General features: G+C 37.0%; 1 protein-coding gene across 2 annotated transcripts in view; it reads left to right on the forward strand.

Moving 5' to 3' along the window:
- LOC149570268 (protein RETARDED ROOT GROWTH, mitochondrial-like) overlaps positions 1 to 21,526 on the forward strand; it is a 71,807-nt gene that overhangs the window by 23,388 nt on the left and 26,893 nt on the right. The window contains exon 3 of one of the 2 annotated variants that reach the window (XM_089822905.1): positions 16,568 to 16,730. In XM_089822905.1, the coding sequence (XP_089679031.1) occupies positions 16,568 to 16,730 (163 nt within the window). Of the gene's footprint in view, positions 1 to 16,564; positions 16,731 to 21,526 lie in introns of both variants that reach the window. The other variant, XM_089822904.1, reaches the window with a different exon arrangement.

Here is a 21,526-nt window from a genome sequence, read left to right on the forward strand (position 1 = left end):
AAACAATTGATGAGATGCAAATTCTGTGTCAACAGTCTAACATGGTATAGAAAAATGCACATCATATATCAACGATAAAAAAAGAAAATTTAAAAAGTAGAATTTAAATCAATTTCATCAAATCCAACATGAGAAGGTCTTGAATATGGCTTGGGACATATGATGATTAGTCCCACACATCGAGAATTTAAAATGAGGTTCAACAATTTCTTAAAAATCTTATTCTTATTTTAAATTGAAAAATATTGAAAACTTGATAAAAATGAACTCCTTCAATTGTAAATCTTCCTTTTACAATGATTCTCAAGGCAATTTTTTAGCCCTCACCTCTAAATAAAAATGAAGCAACCTTCAAACCCAACAATGGAAGCTTGGAGGGAAAAATGCTCTTCTTGATGCTTTTTGTTTCTCAAATGACTTGCAAAATAGGGACAATTCAGGGCAAACACTGCTTTGAGGGGTGTGTATGATAATAAAAATATTTTTTGCTAAGTTACCGGTTCGGGTGTGGGGATGCAAACCTGGTACATGGTTGCATGATTTTTTTTAGGGGTTTGGATGCATATGGGTACATGGGTGCGTATATATATATGTATCATATATACTAAAAATGAGAGATATAAAATATTATAAAACTAAATCTACTGCTGTTGCTTTATGTATCCAAGATAAATTCTCTGTTCAACATTTATTTATTTTGAATAAAAATGCTCTGTATTTTTAATGGATTCCAATCAGAACTTTCTATCTTCATGCCACCCACAATTTTCTAAGTAATTAACTGCATATATCAATCTTATGATAATTTTATTACACTAAGTGGAAAATTATGTTGATGTATTAACAAATGATCTAAGAGATCATTATAAACAATTTTACAAATATACAAAATAGGAAGTTTCTAATAAGAAACTGCCAAGACTGTACAAATGATCTTATTTATCTAAATTACATTATATACAAATGATGACCATTAGAGTAATAAACTAATAATATTCTAATACCCTCACATACTGGTCAATCTGCCCACAACACCAAGTTCTCCCATGAGTTTAACATACTTATTTGGGCCAAGATTCTTGGTGAGAATGTCTGAAGTCTAATCCTCTCTTGGAACATACTGCAAGTGAACTATCCCATCTTCAACTAATTGCTGAATGTAATGATAATGAATATCCACATGTTTGGTTCAGTCATGGAAGATAACAGTTCTTAGCAAGTTTGAGAACACCTTGATTATCACAGAGCAAAGGAGTCAGGCCTACTTGAGATAAATGCATATCCACAAGCATCCGACGAAGCCAAACTGCCTTAATAGCTCCTTGATACTCTGCTTTTGTGAAGGAGAGTGAGGCAGCATGCTGCTTCTTACTAGTCATGGTGACTGCACTAGATCCCAAACTGAACACATATCTAGAACTTGATGTCTATGAACCTATTCAATTTGAATCTGTGAACCCACTGAGCCTAGTATCATGACTCCTAGTGTAAAGAAGTCCATAATCAGAGATGCCCTTCACATATCGCAGCACATGCGTTGTTGCTACCTAATGATCAGCCTTTGGGGCTGTCATGAAGTGTGAAATGTAGTTCACTGCAAATAGAGGTCAGTTTTAGCGGTAGTAAGATAGATGAAACTACCCACTAGTTGCCTGTAAGTGGTTGCATCAACAGGGTGAGAAGCAGACTTGGTTGATAACTTCACTCCTTTCTCCATAGGTGTGGAAGTAGGTTTACAATTCTACATACGAAACTTGACAAACAAGTTCCTGGTAAACTTAGACTGAGAAATAAAGATGCCACCATCAATTGACCAAACCTTAGCACCTAAACAATAATGGAGAAGACCCAAATTTGTCATAGCAAAATCCTTAAGTCTTGTTTGATTTCTGCAATCAAATGTGTTGAACTCTTAGTAATGATCAAGTCATCCACATAGACAACATGAAAGAGAATATCATCAATAGAGTGCTTTTGATATACAAATTACTGTCAGAAGGGCAACATTGAACACCATGAGCAACCAAGTACAAGTCAATGTTGATGTACCATGCTCAAGGGGCCCATTTGAGTCCATAGAGTGCCTTCTTTAGTCAACATACATGGTGGTTTATGCCAATGTCCTTGAAACTAGAAGGTTGTATTATTTAGATTTCTTCTTGCAACTCACCGTTGAGGAAGGCATTCTTAACATCCATTTGATGGACTTTCCATCCAAACTAAGCTACAACTGTGAGAAGAAGACGAATTGTACTCATCTTGGTAGTAGGAGCAAAAGTCTCCTTGTAATTAATGCCCTCGAGCAACTAATTTGGCCTTGTATTTATCAAAGGTACCATCGGCATGATACTTGACCTTATACAACCATTTGCAGCTAATGGGCTTCTTCCTTGGAGGAAAATGGGAGAGAACCTAGGTGTTGTATTTTGCATCCATAGCCCGTTCCCACTCTGGTATCCCTCTTACCTCTTTAAATGTTTAAGGCTCATACATACTATGAAGTTTGGCCATGAGAAAAAAGTTAACTATATTTGGTTGCTAATCCTTATTTCTAGAAGATATACCCTCAATGAGTTCATTTGGACTAAGATCGTTGATGGAGGAGTAATAGTTAGAGCAGAAGGTGGAAGAGGACCTACATCAGGTGGAAGATGAGCATCATCCGAAGGAGAGTCAAGTAGTGCATCATCCCTCCTATCAAGTGGACCTAATGAAAGATGGACACCCAAATCAAAGGCCTTCAAAGGTTGATCCTCGTAATTTTTCTTAGACGAGGAAGAGAGAAATGGTCCTCGTTCATCATTAAAGACAACATCTCGACTAAAGATTAGATGATTAGTATCTACATCAATCAACTGATAAGCCGTATGGTTGTCACTATATCTTGTAAAATGAGCTTCTAACTCTTGGAATCCAACTTGGAGCACTGGGCATCAAAATCCAAACAAATGCTGAAGATCAAAAAAAATTTAGTTGACTGATCCTAGGTTTTCGACCAATCTAGGCTTCCTCTGAAGTCTTCTCCTTATCAACATGTGTGGGAAACCGATTAAGGAGATAGACCACAATAAACACTGCTTTTGCCTTATATTTCTTATGAACATTTCTATGTTCCATAATAGACTTGGCCATTACTGTAATGGTGCAGTTACGACACTCTATGATGCCATTTTATTGAGTTGTGTATGGTGTGCTTAATTGACGTTTTATTCCATGTGTATCGCAAAAAGTGGAGAAAGCAGTAGAACAAAACTCCTCCCCATTATCAGAACTAAGAGATAATAATATTGAAGATTATAGCTGCGACAGAGATCTTTATATCTGATAATGCTATATGTTGGCTTTGAGAAAAGATGTATGATGATATTTCCAAGTGAGCATGATGGGGCATTCAATGTTGTGCTAATTGCCCCACTTTTCACCCTATGACGATTTTGCAAAAGTGGAAAATTTTGTCTCAGTCAAGCCTAGGTATGTCTGAGTCTAGTTTTAAGTCCCCTTTGGTAGAAAGAGTCTTCATCGGGTTTTTCATCTTTCCCTTCCCCCACATTTCTTAGTCGGGTGGTTTTCCTTTATGTTGTGAGTCTTACGGGCAGTTTAGTACCTAACCCGATTTAGATTCTTGCAACATGCAATAATTATTCAAAAAGTTGAGCTTGCTCACGGCTTATCATATTTTTAATGAACTAAAGAAGCTTGTGGAAAATCGAGCATCGCCTTCTCCTCGGCGGGTTTTCTACCCATAAAGGCAATTTCCCGCGAAGAGCAACAAATGATGCTTATGGATCCATGTAAGAAGATAATGAGATATCTAATGGAAAATCCTGTTTTCACTGCAATATACTACCTTGGGAAACATTCAGGATTCATCACAACGCTCGGAATCATCTCAAGAGGAAAACTCAAAACTGACTTCTCGGCAGGTTTTCAACCCATGAAGTCCGTTTTCCGCCAAAGGCAATTGTAAAGGAAAGGAAACAAGGAAGTGGGCCCCCTTTCGACTTTCATAGTCCTTATAAACTTCTCCGAACCCAGAGGAAGTATTAACTCAAAGGATAAAGTTTAAAAGAAAGCCTGGGCGGAGAAATGAAAATCGTCTTCTCGGTGGGTTTTCAACCCATGAGGACGATTTTTCGCATTCAAAAGAAAATCAACTTTGTAAGTGGACTGGACCCACAAATTGTACAACAAACGTCTTAAGATGATAATGGAAACAATCTAACCATTGCGGGAAAGGTATACTAAGCAGAATTCAACTAGGCGGATATTTCCTTACGGGGTACTATGTTCATAATATTCCGAAACTTAAAGGGAAACGGGAAAGTAAGTGTGAAAGAATGGAAAGTTACCGTTAGATCAACGGAAACAGTGAAAATACACCGAAATATCCGTTAGAGCTCCCGCATTTACTGTTTCAACAAATTTATTCTTTAATTCATTCGTGTGGCGTGAATCTTGAAGATCAACGGGTGAATTGAGACTCCTATATAGATGGAAACATAACAGTTATTCAAACTACCGCTTTTTCTTGAACTGTTATTTTGTTAAATTGCACAACTTTTTCAAACAATCTGTAATTGCGAATTCAACATCTGGTTCTTATAGATTCAAAATTTCAATTCATTTCATTACTAGATAGAATGACAACCAGGTTTGCGGGTTTTGATGGATTGAATGGAATTAAGTCCACATTGCAGAATTTCACGGATACCTCACTCCATTTTTATGATATGCAAGACTTCCAAAAGAGGCTGAAATCGAAGTTGATTCATCCCATAACTGAGAAGCTCCGGGGATGTGGACTAGTGGAAGCAGTTGGTTTCCCAATGGCAGTCCAAGCTCCAAAATTGATTTATGAATGCATAAATCATTATAATCCGAATACCAGATAGATTGTGTTACTAGATGATACAATATTGATCTCCATTAATAAACAAACTGTGGTGAATTGCCTCCGAGTTCCAGAACGGGAGGAGTTTTCAAATTTGACAGTGGGAGGAGCAGTTTCTAAGTTCTCCGCAAAGAAGATGGTCTGAAGGAAGGAGATTATGCAGTCCTGGTTTCAAAAGCCATGGAGCGCCAAGAGTAAGGTCCCCAAAACTCTATTTGATACTAATCTCAAACCCAAGATTGTAGACATTCTAGTTCTCCTACACAAACTGAAAGGTGAGGTAGAAGCTCTAAATTTTGTTGAACAATATTTCTTTTTGGTACAAGCTATTTGTTTAGATACGCAGTATATAGACTGGGCTCATGAGGTAAGTGAAAATCTTTCAAATGCTCCTAGTGCCACAAAGTTCTACAACACCTTCTTTAATGTCTTCCTTTTTTATTTACATGCTAGCATCTCTACAGTTATGGCCGGGCCTCCCAAAGATAGAAAATTTTCCCAATGATGTGAAGTGTTATGAGTTCTATCCATGTTTGCAATTGCAAAATAGTTATGTGGAGTATGTCAAAGTTAATGATGCATTCACTATGAGAATTTGCAGGGAGCTCCAGGGATGCCCAGAGAGGAGATTTAGCCCGGAAGCAATGGCGGCTATTAGTCAGTTCAGAAGTTATTTTATCTAGTTCTCATCTTTCTCGTATTTGCACCTTGTAGCTTTTGATGGATTCCCCTTGAAGCTACCTAGATATCCAAGTGACATGATCGTGCTGATAGAGATTGTGAGGCAGGTGATCCAAGTGAACGTGTTGAGCGGGAGCTTGAAGAAGGGATATGAGTTCCCTATGAAAGTAGGAGCTTTCAGTTGTGAGTCCCGATCTGATGCAAAGATGCTTAAAGTGTTCGAGATGCGGTACAAATTGGAGATGTATGAGGTCTTGAGACCTATGTTTGCTTCGAATGGATATGCTAGGGAGGTGTTGCAGATTGGGAGTGTGATCAAACACATTACCACTGTTGAAGATTATTGGGCGGATTGTAGAGATGAATTTGAAAGTTGAGATCATGCTTTCGCTAGGCTCACAGTGGAGCAGATAAAAACATATAATATCAATTTTGATGTTGAAGAGCTGGAGGATGATGGGCAACATATGTATAGTAATACATATTTGACAAAGTTAAGAAACACTCCTATCAGTTCAGAACCTTACGAAGGTGTTGAGGAGGACTTAGATATCATGATGGCCCGAATCATCAAAAGGACTAGAAAGTGGGTTGAATGCACTATTGCGAGGAGGAGTAGAAGTAAAAGCACATCAGCTCAAGCTTCTTCAACAACTACAGCTCCTTCCTCCTCTCAAGGTGGCACAACAGGTGTAACCTTGGCTATTACTCAAGGACCAACTCAACCATCAGGGGGAGGCGACCAACCTCCAGAGAAGAACATCCCTAGAGCTAAAACTTGTCATAATGGCTCCCTCCCGGTTATTGGAACCCAAACCTAGGCTGAGAAGAAGAAGACGGAGGAGCCAAAAGATAGTGCCGTCACCCCAGTTCCTTCTCCTCATGCTACCCCAGTTTCCTCTCCTCATGTCACTCCAATTCCCTCACCTCATCATAGTCTAGTTCCGCAAGTGCTACACTTTTGCAACCAAGTAGCTCCCCAGTGCAGATAGTGGATTTGGGAGATGGGAAGAGTAGTAGTAGCGAATCTACTGAATCGGATGAGGCAACTAAGAAAACCTCAAAGGTGGAGAAAGGCCAGAGCTCTTCCAAGCTCATTTCTCAGGCCCCAAAGAATCCCTTCTCTTCAACTGCGATGACAATCACTCCAGTCAGGAAGAAGATGTTTAGCATAGACTCACTTGGGACGGCCTCCAAGGTGATAGGCACAAATTCTTGGTTGGAGGACACTTTGGAGAAGAAGAGGAAGAGGAAGGATGAAGGTGCTCCAAACAAGGGTGCCTTATCTCTTGCAATTCGCTCTGGGTCTGCTTTGAGTAAGGTCAAGAAGCAAAAGACCTTGTTTATCCTTGGACAAGATCCTGAAACTGGGCACCTAACAATGGAGATTGCGAAGCCCACCAAGGATGGATGAATGGAAGATATGACCGCAGATGATTTCACTCTGCACTCAATGGATCTTGGAGAGGCCAGACATGACACCAAGGTTGGCTTGTGGAAGTCAACCAATGAAGTAATTGAAGGACAACTGGAAAGCCTCAAGTTGTCAAAGGTGAGGATGAAGGTGGAGATAGAGGAACTGAATAGATTTATTACACAATTGGTCACTCCACTAGCAAGTATCTCCATAATGTCAGTAACAAGTAATCCCACTGCTGCCGAGGTTCAAATCCTTATCTCTCAGCTTTAAGAAGATAGGCACTTTGGTCAAATTGGTAAGGACTAGACTGGAAAGCTCAAATTGGAAGGAGTTTCCATTATAGAACAAATTTGCACTGTTATCTTGAGATTAGAAATAGAGAAGGATAACATCTCAACAAATAGACATACTTTGGCCGGAGAAAGAGTGAAGAGTGATGATTGTATCTCTCTTCTGAAGATGATTATTTAAATGAAGGCAAAGGAAGCCATTGAAGCAAAGATCTTGTCAAAGGGAGATGAACTTTTGTTCGAATGGCTTCAGAGCATGTAGTTCAAATCAGAAATGATCCTGTTAGCAAAGAAAGGACTTAAGGAAATAGAGGAGAAGGTAAAGAAGGACCAAGACAGAAGTTTTGAGCTCATGAGGGGACTGCATACAGATTCACAGACTAGTGGCCAAGGGAAAAGGCTCATTGGAATAACTGTCATGCAAGAGAATTTCTCCAAATTCATAGATAGTCTGACAGATATATCCTCCAGTAATCAAAACAGAGTTGTAGAACTCCAGAAATTCAGTGGATGCATACATGTGGCCACGGAGGAATTGCAAGATCGATTGAATGCTGTGAAGGAGTTGGCTAGGGAGCATTCAAAGTGGCTTTTGAGATACACCAACATACACGTGCCTAGGCATGAAGAGCTAATCCCAATCATTGTTGTTGCTAAGGCATATAGGTCAAAAGTTGAAAAGGGAAAGAAGGCGAAGTGATTCATATTCCGCCTCTTTTATTTTCTGATGTAATCATTGTAATATGACAAACTGGTTTCTTGCCATTTGTCATTCTTTTGAGGAGATGAACCGATTGAACTTCTATTGTAACGGTCATCTCAGAATCCTATATGTATGAAATTGAAAGATTAATAAAAGGTCGGCTAATTTTTGGTGTGAAGTACTTGATGTTACAGAGTCAATTGAATGGTATTTTGTATCAATTATTTTCTATTCCATTTCTGTTAGTTATCAATTACGTGTTTTCTCCTCAATCCGAGTTGAAGCAAGGAACGAACGGAGTTTCATTCCCCTGTTTCGAATTAGTGAATGGATGTGATAAGTAGTGTCATGGCATGTTCAAAGAGAAACCTCTTTGATGTATTTCCCTTCAGTTAATTTTTCTTTCCTTGTAGCTTAGACTCTAGTTGAATCAGATAGTATTAGTTGTTATGCCATTTTCAGTCATTAAGCTTTGTGAGTTCATAAGATGTGTGGGTTCACGAACTTAACCAATTTTTTAGAAATTACTTCTTGCCTGAGTTAGATCCTGTTTAGGCCTGGCTCGGTTTTACCTCTCTTGTTCTCGGGTCAAGAACACACCCCATATAAGTTTTAGGAACAAAACATAATTCATTACAAATCCATAATAGGGAGCTGTACCTATTAATTCAGAGAAAAGTAAGCCTTTTTAGAAGCAACTTTTCAACTATTAGTAATCAAATATTGTTCATAATTTCGGCATTTAAGAGTCAGAATCAGAAAGAAAAAATCTATTTACCAACAATGTCATACTCTAAATATTTGACATTTAATCATATGAAGAGACATGTGACATGCAAAGAGTCATGTATTTGGAAATATGCAGAGACTTGCTTTTGGAAATTGAAGAGACCTCCAATTGTGATAGAAGGCATCTCAATTCTATATATATATATAGAAAGATATGGTGTTCAATTGAAAGTATTGTACTTGGACATTTATTATTTTAATAAAAGAGATTTTTCTAGTGTGGCTTGATTTTTCCTTGAAGTTTGAAGGTTTTCCCAAAATATTTTTTTGTGTCTTTTATGTGCCATTTTTGTTCTTCTTTTGTTTTGTGTTGTTTATCTTTATTTTTGGGCTAAACATTGACAAATAGAAACTTTTTGTCTACGAAGGCCTTAAATTTCTGAAATACAGTAAACACATCCGATTTTTCCTTGTAAAAGGATGTGACCCTCTTAGGAGTCAAATACAACACATTTAGTACAATAGTCCCTATTAGAGGACAGATCCCTATTACCTTGAACTCTTGTTAGAAGGTTCCAATCCTATTAAAGGTTGATAGGAAACAAATAGACCCACTACCTAAATGCTCCAGCAAGTGTGAAGAATAAATCTTCAGGATAACATATCTAAAACAATTGATTGATTTGCAACTTACTTGCCAAAATAGTTCTTTTGAAGCTCACCTCAATCAACCGACACAATAACTGCTCTGCTCTGATCATCCAGTATGAAATCTCACATCCATTGACCATATACACAACATACATGATACCCACGATGATCATTTTCGGCTAGCAGGCGTACATTAATTAACAAGATATCTCAAGGCACGGGGATGGTGCATGTATAGGGCTGCTAAATCTACTTCTTTGCCCCTATTATTCTAAAGGGCTAGCAAGCTTAAACATGCCGTAGGCTAATGCCATAAAGAGGTAGATTAGTTGTGGGAGTCCCCGCCCCTTTTCCCTACCTAAATATAAATGAGCACAAATCACTCAACGTGATGTTGTCATCTCATCATGACGTTTACCATAGCTACTCCCAAAGGGTGAATAAACACAAGTGCTAAGTCATATCACCTCACATGACATCCACCATGGCTACTCCCAGAGGGTGGATCCACCATAACCATTCCTAGAGGGTGGAACAAGGGCTTTCACCTCAAACTTCTCCTTCACAAAGAAGAATGCTAAGTCATGAATTCTCTCACATGACATCCACCGAGGCTACTCCCAGAGGGTGGAACAAGGGCTTTCACCTGATACTTCTCTCACACAAAGAAGAATGCATTAAGTAGATTTTCATGAAACATATATCAAGCTTTTGACCTCCTCATCTAAGATTGTTTCTAATGAAATGTCAGACTCCCTTTGAATCTGATATCAACCTTTTGACCTCATTCACGGTTGCTTCTGATGGATTGTCAGACTCCATCTGAAAGTGAATTCCTTCTCTTCGAAGAAACGTCTTCGACCACCAACTCAGTCTCGTGGAAAAAATTATCAAGTTCTTCCTTCCTTAAATGCAACCTCTTATCTTCTTGATCCGTCGTCCTCTTTTGTAGAAGCAACAATTATTTGAATGTTTCTATTCTCCACAGTCAAGTTGAATCGAGTTCTCTCATCTCTAACAAAGTGGAGGGCTTGCCTTTGGAAATCCCTACATTTTGTAGGTAAGGTGAGATGGTTTGTCCACAAATACGAAAATTTCTAAATCATGCTTATCACCTCATCATATTTCTTCTTCATTAGTGCTGGCTTGAATACACAATCACGAATATCTATAATTTTTATCACAAGTCCCACTCTTAATAGGTCTAGTCTCATGTAATTTTGCATCCATCTAACAAGTTCTTGTTTAATGACTTGATACTGACCCCAACTGAAAACCATGTTTAATGAGTGAATGCCCTTGGTGATATATCAAGAGCATGCATAATGTACAACTTGTAATCACAAAATTTCCAATATTTGGGATCAAACAATCCTTAATAGCATAGCAATATTAAGGTGGGAAAATTTATGTCCAAAAATTGGTTCACACTCCTCTATTCAAAATCTTCAATTACTTCAACCTTGCCCAATGTAAGACATTGTTACTTTGATCAATTACTAAAGAAAATAGTCATAGATAGTGATTTGGAACAAACAACAAACTTACAAACACATTCAAGTTGTACCACTAAGACATTACTTTCCATGAGAAGCTTGTAACCCTATGATGGAATGTCTGATAATATTGTGTGCCATATCTCACAGAGATATTAAACTTGGTCTATAGTCAAAATATTCGGTGGAAATACTAAACTTGGTTATCCTTCAGAATAGTATTATAAACATAGTGACAACACTTATCATCAATGTTCCCATTGTATTTCATTAATAAAATGATTAAACTCTCTTGGATGATTGACTATATTGAATACACTCTTCCCAAATGATTTTGGAATTACTACTTAAAACGTAATTTTTGAATTATAATGGAGTTTGATAACTACGACTTCCAACTTGAGTTACGGACCAGGTTTGAAACGAAGCAATATGTCCCTAATGGATACTCCAATAGGTAATAAGCAAACAATGTCGATATACATGTGTATGCCGTCTTAGAATCATACATAGCAACTCGACCCAAGACTATAGTGCTTCCATTGAAATATTTATTTTGGTGATTTATACCTCCTTTGTCTAGATAGTAATAACTCAATTGACAATCAGTGATGAGTTAAGTAATATTGTAGATTACTTCTGTAGCTAGTTTGATAACAACAAAGTGTGAATGCCATTCGATTCCACAATGCCCACCTAAACTATTCCATCCTCCATCAACTCTTGTTCATCAGCCTCCATAATTCCCCCAAACCATGGTAGCTTTGGAATATATTAATGCTTCCACAATATTTTAAAACTCCTCAAAAATAATCTTAAAGGAATATCATGAGATATGATATGATAAATTTATTAATGTCCAACAAAAGGGTCCAAGGGACTGCGTGAAACAGAATAGCAACCCAATATATAAGGGGAAGACCAAACGATGTCCAAAAGAAAGACATAGTAGAAAGCAAAGAGCAAAAGAATCAAAACAAGAGGAAACCAACAAACCAAACAACCTAGCAAGATAGCTGCTCCAATTGATTGGGGAAAAGTTTAGAATCGATGGATAGGTCGTAAGATAGGAGATCCCATGTCATCTTCGAGATCCTCCTGAAGTGCTAGAAGAAAGTCGTTGCTAGTAGTAGTGGTCTTTGTACAAATATTGTTTAGCCGCTCAACACTATGATGAAGGGGAATTGTTGTGTTCATGATTTGATCCATTATTACAAATGGATGCTAGGCGTATGTTTATTCTCGTATATATATTAGTTAATGGTCATTCGGTCTTCTCTCTTCTTCTATAATTCCCAAACTTCTACTATTAAAGTAGGAAATGTCTTTGCAAGCTTTGAGCTGAATTCTTCCAGTACGGATTGCCTTGTACTTTATGGAGATGCTCAAATTGTATCTGGAATCATAATCAATCTCACTAACATGAGACGAGGTTTTATGCAACGACCTTCATACTATTGCATAACATATTACCCAGAAAATGGTTGAATCCTGTAGATGGATTTGAATACCTTAGAGCATATAACCATGGGACCACGTCATTGACATATCATTCTAAACACATTTTCATCTTTTGTCGATACTTTATATAATTAGACGAAATGATCCTTTTGATGCAACTACATTTTGCTAACAATAATTTCAGATGACATTGGACGTCACCTTTTCCTCTTGTGCTTGGTGTGAAGTCTCCCATATTATTTGTATGAAATGATGGAATATTGGATGTTGCCAAGTATCCTTTTAAAACATTTTGAAAACCTCATGGGCCCGAGAGGGAAACTCGCTCTAATACCATGTTGTTTTTCTGTGCTCGTTTAACCATAGACACTCATTTGTGTTAATGTTATTGTAGCTATGGTTGGATTCCTTCAAGCCGACATAGATAGCATAAAGGTTGCGATAAAATAATTATTGTGATTAATAATATAATATAATTATAGTATTATTATTGTGAAATAATATAATTATATTATTATGGGATACTATTATATTATACAATAATTGTGTAATTATTGTATTTTATAATAATATAGTAATTATTATATTATATTAATAACATAATAATTGGAGCCACTTGGAAGATTGACATCCCTTGGTGAAGGGGCACCACAAAAGGTATAAAGGAAGATTAGTTATGGAGCTATGAGATACATCATACACAATCTTCATCTTCGAGAAGTAGTGCTTGGGGGAGACAATTGTGAATCGTCTATGGCTAAGAGGGCAAGTGAGTGCCCGTGGTTAAACGAGCTGTTGGTGTAATTAAATATTACTAATTACTCTTTACTTAAGTTTACCTAGAAATAATGCATTTGCATATTAGTTGTCATGTAGACACAAAGGAGCTTGCACTTTATTTTAGGACATGGTCTAGGAGAAATCCACTTGCACTTAGTTGTTGTCTCACACATCGTTGTTTGTGAGATCCACCTTTATGTTTTTATCACATTACCATCTTCTCATTGTTGCACATACTTTGTTGCACAATGGAGGATGATCCACCTTTGGTGGACATGTGGTTGCACCTTCTCTAGTTGATAGGTTATCACTTGCATCACTCATAGTTATCATGCATTGCCTATATACTTAGGGACATCTATGATGTATTCATCCATTATCATTTGATCATTATTGAGCTATTCATTTGATAATCATTTTTGTCTCTCTTGTGTTATCTTGAGCTTCTAGATCTTGGGGTTTTCATTCATTGCTTTACAAAAATTCTTATTTGGTATCAAAACTTGAGGTAGATTCTTACATTATATTAGAGCCATAGGAGTTTCATTGAATAGCCATTGGAGAACATTTGCTTCAATTTTGGAGGGTCACAATTCAAATCTGAGATCAACATTTTGTGGGAACATTTTGAGCAATATCAAGCATCGTCATTGCATCCAGGTGGCCAGATCGGACCTCTAAGGCCCAATCTGCAATTTGGTATGGTTTTTGACAATTTTGTTTTTCCAATATGGAATTAATTTCATTTCCATCACTGTTAATTTTCAGATTTACAATTTAATTTTCATCAAAATATTTGTGTGGCAAAAAAATTGGCCTATTAAGCCTTTGTACAAAGTCTACAGGGCAGATCGGGCTGTCAACCCCTGAAACACCTCTAGTCGGATCACGGTCAACCAGATTGGGCTAGTCGGCGATTTGCAAATTGGATTGCAAATTAGCATTTCCAAATCGACGAGCGGGCAAAGTCGTCTCACAAGTCAAATCGCATAATCAAGTCGGTTTGCATCATGTCAACACAAGTCGGCGAGCCAGTTCAACACTAGTTGGCAAGAGGGAGGTGATTGTTCATTTACTTGCCTATTGCTGTTGGTGCTATTTCAACAAAAGAAAAGAACTTAGAATAGTGCTCATGGGACTAATTTCCCACAACACCACCCCTCCATGCACCTTTGCCTCTTGCCCACACAGCTCTTCTACCACTAGCGCCGCTCTGTCAATCTCCCTCTGTCTCATCGTCCTTTCGACAGATCAACACTGCTAGCCATGTGGCATCTTGCCAGCCAACCATGCAGGCACAATTCTATGACCAGCCATGTGGCCCAAATAGGAGACATTGCACAGACAACTCCAAATCCACCATGCGACACTTTCAAGCATAGTCATATTGCCACATTGAGCCAAGTCAACAATACCAACAAGTCAGCACACACATCAATAGGTATTTTAAAAAAATTATTTCATTTCGCAGAGGTTTTATTATCCTAATCTTAATAGGTGTTAAGTCATCGTCTTGCCAATTTCTCATTTTGCATTGATGGCCTCTAAAACGTCAAGTGCCTGTGTCATCATTCCTATGCAATTATTTTGACAACCATCTGATTGGATTTCAATTGTTGCGACTACCATCTAATAGTCAAATTTAACTTGACAGTTGCTGACATCACCAAGTTTGAAAGCCAAGCAACTCTTACCAAATGCAATTTTTAATTTGCATTCCAACTTTGGGAGGCCATACCGTGGTCATCCAAGCTCCAAATTGGATGCAATTTTTTTTCGATTTTGGCTAGAACCTCCTAAATTTTGTAGTGGTGCTATTATTCTCTGGTTTTGGTTTTTATTACTCCATCAATCTATGCGTCTTGCTTTCTTTTTCACTTCTCTTTTTGGGGGAGGGTTTTTCCCATGAGATTTTCCCTCTTTCTCCGCTTTATGAGAGATTGCATTGCATTTTCTTTTGTACTTACAGTTTGTACATGGGTACCTAACATGGCCTAGTAGACAGAACCCATCATACATTGTCCTCTAGCTTTGTGAGTTCAAGTGCATTCCCCAAAGTTGCACTTAAGGGGGCGGGGGGGTGTTGGTGCAATTAAATATAACTAATTACACTCAAGTTTACTTAGGATAATGCATTTGCATATTAGTGGTCATGTAGACACATAGGAGTTTGCACTTTATTTTAGCACATGGTGTAGGAGAAATCCACTTGCACTTAGTTGTTGTCCTACACCTTGTTGTTTGTGACATCCACCTTTGTATTCTTATCACATTATCATCTTCTCATGTGGTTACACCTTCTCTAGTTGGTAGGTAATAACTTGCATCACTTATGCATTGCCTATATATTGAGACACATCTATGATGTATTCATCCATTATCATTTGATCATTACTAAGCTATTCCTTTGATCATCATTTTTGTCTCTCTTGTGCTATCTCTTGAGCTTCTATATCTTGACATTCTCATTCATTGCCTTAGGGAAATTCTTACATGAGCACCAAAAAACAACATTTTTTATGTCTTGCTAATAGTGTGATGTAATGTTTTTGACATTGGCTTTGGTCCTAAGTCACAGGTTATGCCGAATTCGATCCATGAAGTTCGAGTTTCAGCGAATTTTTACCCTTTCCCAATGTCATCCGAATTTTATGATATTTAATGTAATATTGCTATTTATAATAATATTGAGTTATTTAGTTTAATAATTTAGCAATGTCAAACTATTTTGACAATTTTGTGGGTATATTACTTATATTTAAAAATAAATAAATTTATATAAGTTAAATTTAATGTTAGATTTTTTTCCAAATTTTTACCCTTGCCAAACTTCATCCGAATTTTATTATTGACGAACTCGAGTTCGAATTCGAACCTTGTGACTTAGCTTTGGTCTAAGAATAAATTTTGCCAGATGGCATGCAATATGAGTGAAATTGCTTTTGAACCATGGCCCGCTAATAAGGCTGAAAACAATCTGAATAAAGAAACAAAAGTCACTCATGAATAGCTGTACTTCATGATTTGGGAAGGATATGCTTTCATCATCCTCGGCTCTATTTCTTTGCAAATATATTAATATTTGAGAATTTTTTTGGTATTGATTTCATTATAATTGTTCTCATGTTTGCAGCATCTCAAAATGAAATTAAGGATCTCTCCCAGTTCTTGCTTTATATTTTCAGTAATGGTAGCTTATGACAATTGTGCACTTTCCGATAAGATACTTCTAATTTCCAGTAAAAGGTCCACTTGTATAGACTCTAGATATGTTTTCCATTTTCATTGTAAAAGTGGAAAGGCTTGAATATATTAAACTCTCACACAATCTTCCCCAGAAATTAATACAATATTCATGGATTGTGGAAATCTGTTTACTTTTATATTAAACTCCCTAAAAAATATTTTTTTGCCATATTATTGATGGATAATAAATGCTTTCACACATGATATGACATAAAGCAGGGCATTGATGGAAGCAAAGAGTCTTGGAGTAGTTTTCATTACATGGTAGTCTTCCAATATGGGTCTGTTGTGTTGTTCAACATCGCTGAGCAGGAAGAAGAAAGATACCTGGAAATTGTCAAAAAACATGCTTCAGGCTTGCTTTCTGAGACAAGAAAAGATGGTAAATACCAGATTTTTTTGATTTTTCCAGAATAGCCTAATGTTGTTCTCATCAGCATATGCTCTATGTAATAGTGTCCAGTATGTTGCTGCAATCTTCATTTCCCAGAGAGTACTTGTTTGCATCCTCTCCATTGTGTTACAGCTATTCTTTGGAGGCTACTGGTTTGGTAAGTTTGAATGCAGATTGTTTTTTAATTGTTTAAACTGGACAACTCCCTTTGCTCTAGTTTGATATTTCTTCTGCTATCTAGAATCCAAAAATTCAGAATTTTAGACCAAAGATATTGTTGACCTGTGACTGAAAGCAGATCAGTGGGAATCAAGAGTTCACTTGCAAACTTTAGATCATTGTGACTGTAGCACCACATTTTCCACTTTTAGCAATAGGTCGAATTTTAAACTCAGAAAACTAGACTTTTATTAAAAGAAAATTCAAGCATGATAATTCTGTTAGCTGAGATGGTTTGCTGGGTCATATTTTATAATTAGTGAAGTGTCCATCTTTCTATGTTAAATTGTTTTAATCTGTTTATATATAGGGCATTGAGATTTGTTAGACCTTTTATTTTATTTTCTGAATAATTGACAAAAAAATCTTTATTTCAATTACATAACTTTAAATGTCCAAGGGCCAGAACATGCACTATTCATTACACAAATAATAGCTTCTTGGGTCTTGATGGCCAGAAACACCAAATGCCACCATTGTAGCCCCTATCCTAGCCATTGTAGCACCCCACTTGCCCTTCCAAGCCCCTACAATAAAATTAGTCTGTCCATTAAACAAAATTCTTGAAACAATCAGAGAATAGCTTGAAATGTATATATCTAAGAAACCAGACACTAAAGGCAACATCAGAATCAACATAGATCTGATCAGAAATTCTAGAACTCATTTATGTGTTGAGCAAGGATTGGATTTCCTTAGTGGCACTGGCGACTGATAAGTAGGAGATATTTTCCACAGCAAGTCAAATTGTGAAGTTTTTGAATCAAACTCATTGACCCATGTCTCATGAGTAGTGGTTTTACACATACTATCTCTCATGACAGTGAATGGAACACTTAGCACTAATTGGATCTAGGTGATGTTCATAGAGGTGAAGCACCAAGACTTCCAAGGGGGTCACCCATCCTAGTACCACTCCAATTTGAGCGCACTTAACTATGATGTTTCCCCCTTGGCGAAACCCACTCTGCTTGCGACCCCAGTTGCAAAACCTTCACTAAGTGTTGTGCCTCATGAATCATTCATTAGAAAGCCCCTTAAGCTCATCAATTGATAAGTAGGAGATATTTTCCATAACAAGTCAAATTGTGATATTGCGATTAGGACTCAATTGTGTAGTTTTTGAGTCAAAATGATTGAACCATGTTACACGAGTAGTGGTTTTATACCTACCCATCTCTAATGACAATGAATGGAGCACTTAGCAGTTATTAAAACCAGGTGATGCTCATAGAGGTGAAGCACCGAGACTTCTCAGGAGGTCACCCATCCCAGTGTTACTCCAGCTCAAGCGTGCTTAACTATGGAGTTTCCCCCATGGTTAAACCCACTTTTCTCGCAACCCCATTTGCAAAACCTTCACCAAGTGTTGTGCCTTATGAACCATTCATTAGAAAGGCCCTTAAGCTCATCAATTGATAAGTAGGAGATATTTTCCACAGCAAGTCAAATTGTGATATTGTTATCACGATTCAATTGAATAGTGGGTTTACACATACCCATCTCTCATGGCAATGAATAGTACTCGTTGGATCTAGGTGATGCTCATAGAGGTGAAACACCGAGACTTTTTGGGAGGTCACCCATCCCAGTACTACAGCTCTAGAGCACTTAACTACGGAGTTTCCCCCATGGTTACTCTGCTTGCAACCCAACTTTCAAAACCTTCACCAAGTTTTGTGCCTTATGAACCATTCATTAGAAAGGCCCTTAATCTCATCAACTGATAAGTAGGAGATATTTTCCACAGCAAGTCAAATTGTGATATTGTTATCAGGATTCAATGTTTAGTTGACCCAACCTTCCTTCAGGGTATCTCTATTTCAAAGTCTGTCTTTCTTGTTTCTACTTTTTAATAGCTTTTCTGGAATCTTCTTCGTTGATGGGAACAGTTCTGAATATTGCGGGGATAACTTCGAGTACATCTTCCAAGCAATCAGGAATTGGTTCAGGTTTTCCATCCTGAAAGATGCACTCTTTTCTTTTCTTCCATATCACCCTTGGCAGGAGAGATTTACTGATTTCCTATCTTATGTTATCTTCCTCCACATGAAGTTACTTGTTGTGAATGCTGATACAATCCTTAATCTTCTCTAGGAAGCTTTCAACTAACATTAACTCCTAGAATTGTCTGTACCGTGGCTTTGTAGAGAAATTACAATGGTGTAAGAGGTTATCCATGCTCTCTCTCACTCTACAAAGATGACATCTAGAAATACCCACAGAGGCTCATTTTTGGACATTATCTTGCTTAAATTTCTTATTGGCACAGGCAAGTCAATGGAAGCTTTGGGTTAAGCAGTACTTTACTGTATTACCCAAATGGATTAACTTTTGTTTACTTTGGCAGTGAGCCTACAATATCCACTTTCAGCAGATTAATTCCTGGAGTCTGCTCCCTCCCGTCTCAATTTGTCTTTTCATGCTCTTTTAATCTCTTTTGTAGCTTCAAAATGTTGTTTAGTAGCATCTGTCATCTTGCAATAGTCTGTCCAGCTTGGGTGTTGATGGCATAAATAATAACTAGATGGTAACAATTGACAATCTTGCAATTACAAAATAACTTTGTGCAAAATTAACCTGTAAACTAAGTACAAAATTTTAAAAAATCAAATTTAGCCAATGACTTTTCCTATGCTAGAGAAACGGATGTCTTGATGTCAAATCACTTGGGTAAGAGCCTCTTCTAAGTCATTCAATATGATGAGGATCTATGCTGGCCTTTGTTATGACCTCAAATTCTCCGTCTTGGGAAACTCATCAACAACATCAATCCACTTCAACTCTAGATCAATCTTATCAAAGTCAATTGGCTTGTCATCCTCAATATTATCTATTTTTATCCATGTAGTAATTAGAATTTTTATTTGAAGTGAAAAAGAAGGTTGCATGGGTATGGGGGTACTTGGGTATGACGAGTACGTGTATGGCTATTTTTCAAAACATTGGATGGGGGTTCATGTGTATGCCTAAATTTTTTTAATATAATTTTTGATATTTTTATCGAAAATTTGAAAATATGAGCCACGAGTCTTGACATTGAGCTTTCAAAATAAGATATCTGAAAATATGAGTTGTGAGTCATATTATATGTACTGAATATTTAAACTCTAGATGCATAACAAAGAAGGCAAACTTTAAATATGAACAAGGAGATCATAAATCATATAACGACATATTGCAAATGATAAACTTCTAGTTCTAACTTGAACAGTGAAAATTAGAAAAAGTTGAGTAATTTACTGTTAATCAATATTGTATCAAAGTTTCAAACTAATTACATATTGAAAATAAGCTTGATAAACAGCAAGCTGATATGCAAATTAAAAACTGAAACAAAAATCAGACATCTTAATCTACATGGCAGTTTTATTAACATTTTGCAAAGGGTAAAAACTTTGTTAGCTGTTGTGGCGTTCTGGCTGTAGGGTACGTACCCAGGCAAGTATCTGGTATGAGATACGCGTACCAGTACCTGGTATGTGTACCAGGGGTCTAGCTATGCATACTTGTGCAACCTTGGTGAAAAACATATCAATACAATATCAACTGACTTTAATTATATTATAAATCTAACTGGGAGCTGCCTTTAGTTTCAAATAGGGTTGTGCCCTATATAAGAAAGGCCTCTTACATATTCAACCAATATTCAATCAATGCATTCTTATTATGCAAGTTATACTGCCTTTCTCTTTTGTGGATGCTATTTTAGTCTAAGAAGGATTTGTAGGTGTTGAGGAATTTCCTACCTACAACTACATTTTTTGGACACAATCATTAAATATGTTAAAATTTTAAAATATTCTTACATGATTTAATCTTCAAATTATGTGTTTTCCAGTATAATGGTGGGAATTTTCCAATCACAAAATCAAAGATCTTAGATGGAGACACATTTTGAGCCCACCATGCAGTTCATCTACTTGAGTGTAAAGTGTGGTGTTTTTGAACAATTACATTCCAAAAAATGTAACTGTCTAAAACAACAATGCACGTATGCTTTGGTGTTTGTTCATGTGATGGGGTATGACCGCTAACCTTGATACAAATATTAAATGCACGATGCAAATATTAAATGCCTCGATGACTAAAATTAAATGAGGTGAACATGGCCTCATTGTAACTAACTTCCAGATAATGACGCCTAGGACCTAAGTAAATGTAACATGTGAATAGGTTCCCACTGATGAAAATAACCTCATTTTCACTAACATCTACCTTTAGTGCAACTTAGGGAGAAGAAGTTATTATGCAAATGATGCTGATGCAATATGCAATGTGGGTCCTAAGTCCTAACAACTAAGCGATGTTAGTACAATGCAAATGGTCTCTCAGAAATGAAGAAAAAGAGAGAGTCCATTGGAACAGAACATCTCTCCAAAAGGGAGAAAAGATAACCCCCCCTAAGAACAACATTAATTATGAAAAAAATCCATTCAATATCTTCCCATAAGAGGGAAAGGAATTTCCATTTAGAGTGGGGCGGAAATCTGGCACAATTGGGAATTAATTCGCAAAGAGAATCGGATTCCATCAGTTGATGGGATTTTTCTTTAAACTTGAAT

This window comes from Cupressus sempervirens, chromosome 3 (assembly GCF_028749045.1).
Source record: "Cupressus sempervirens isolate cs-2001-9-10 chromosome 3, ASM2874904v1, whole genome shotgun sequence".
Taxonomy (NCBI): domain Eukaryota; kingdom Viridiplantae; phylum Streptophyta; class Pinopsida; order Cupressales; family Cupressaceae; genus Cupressus; species Cupressus sempervirens.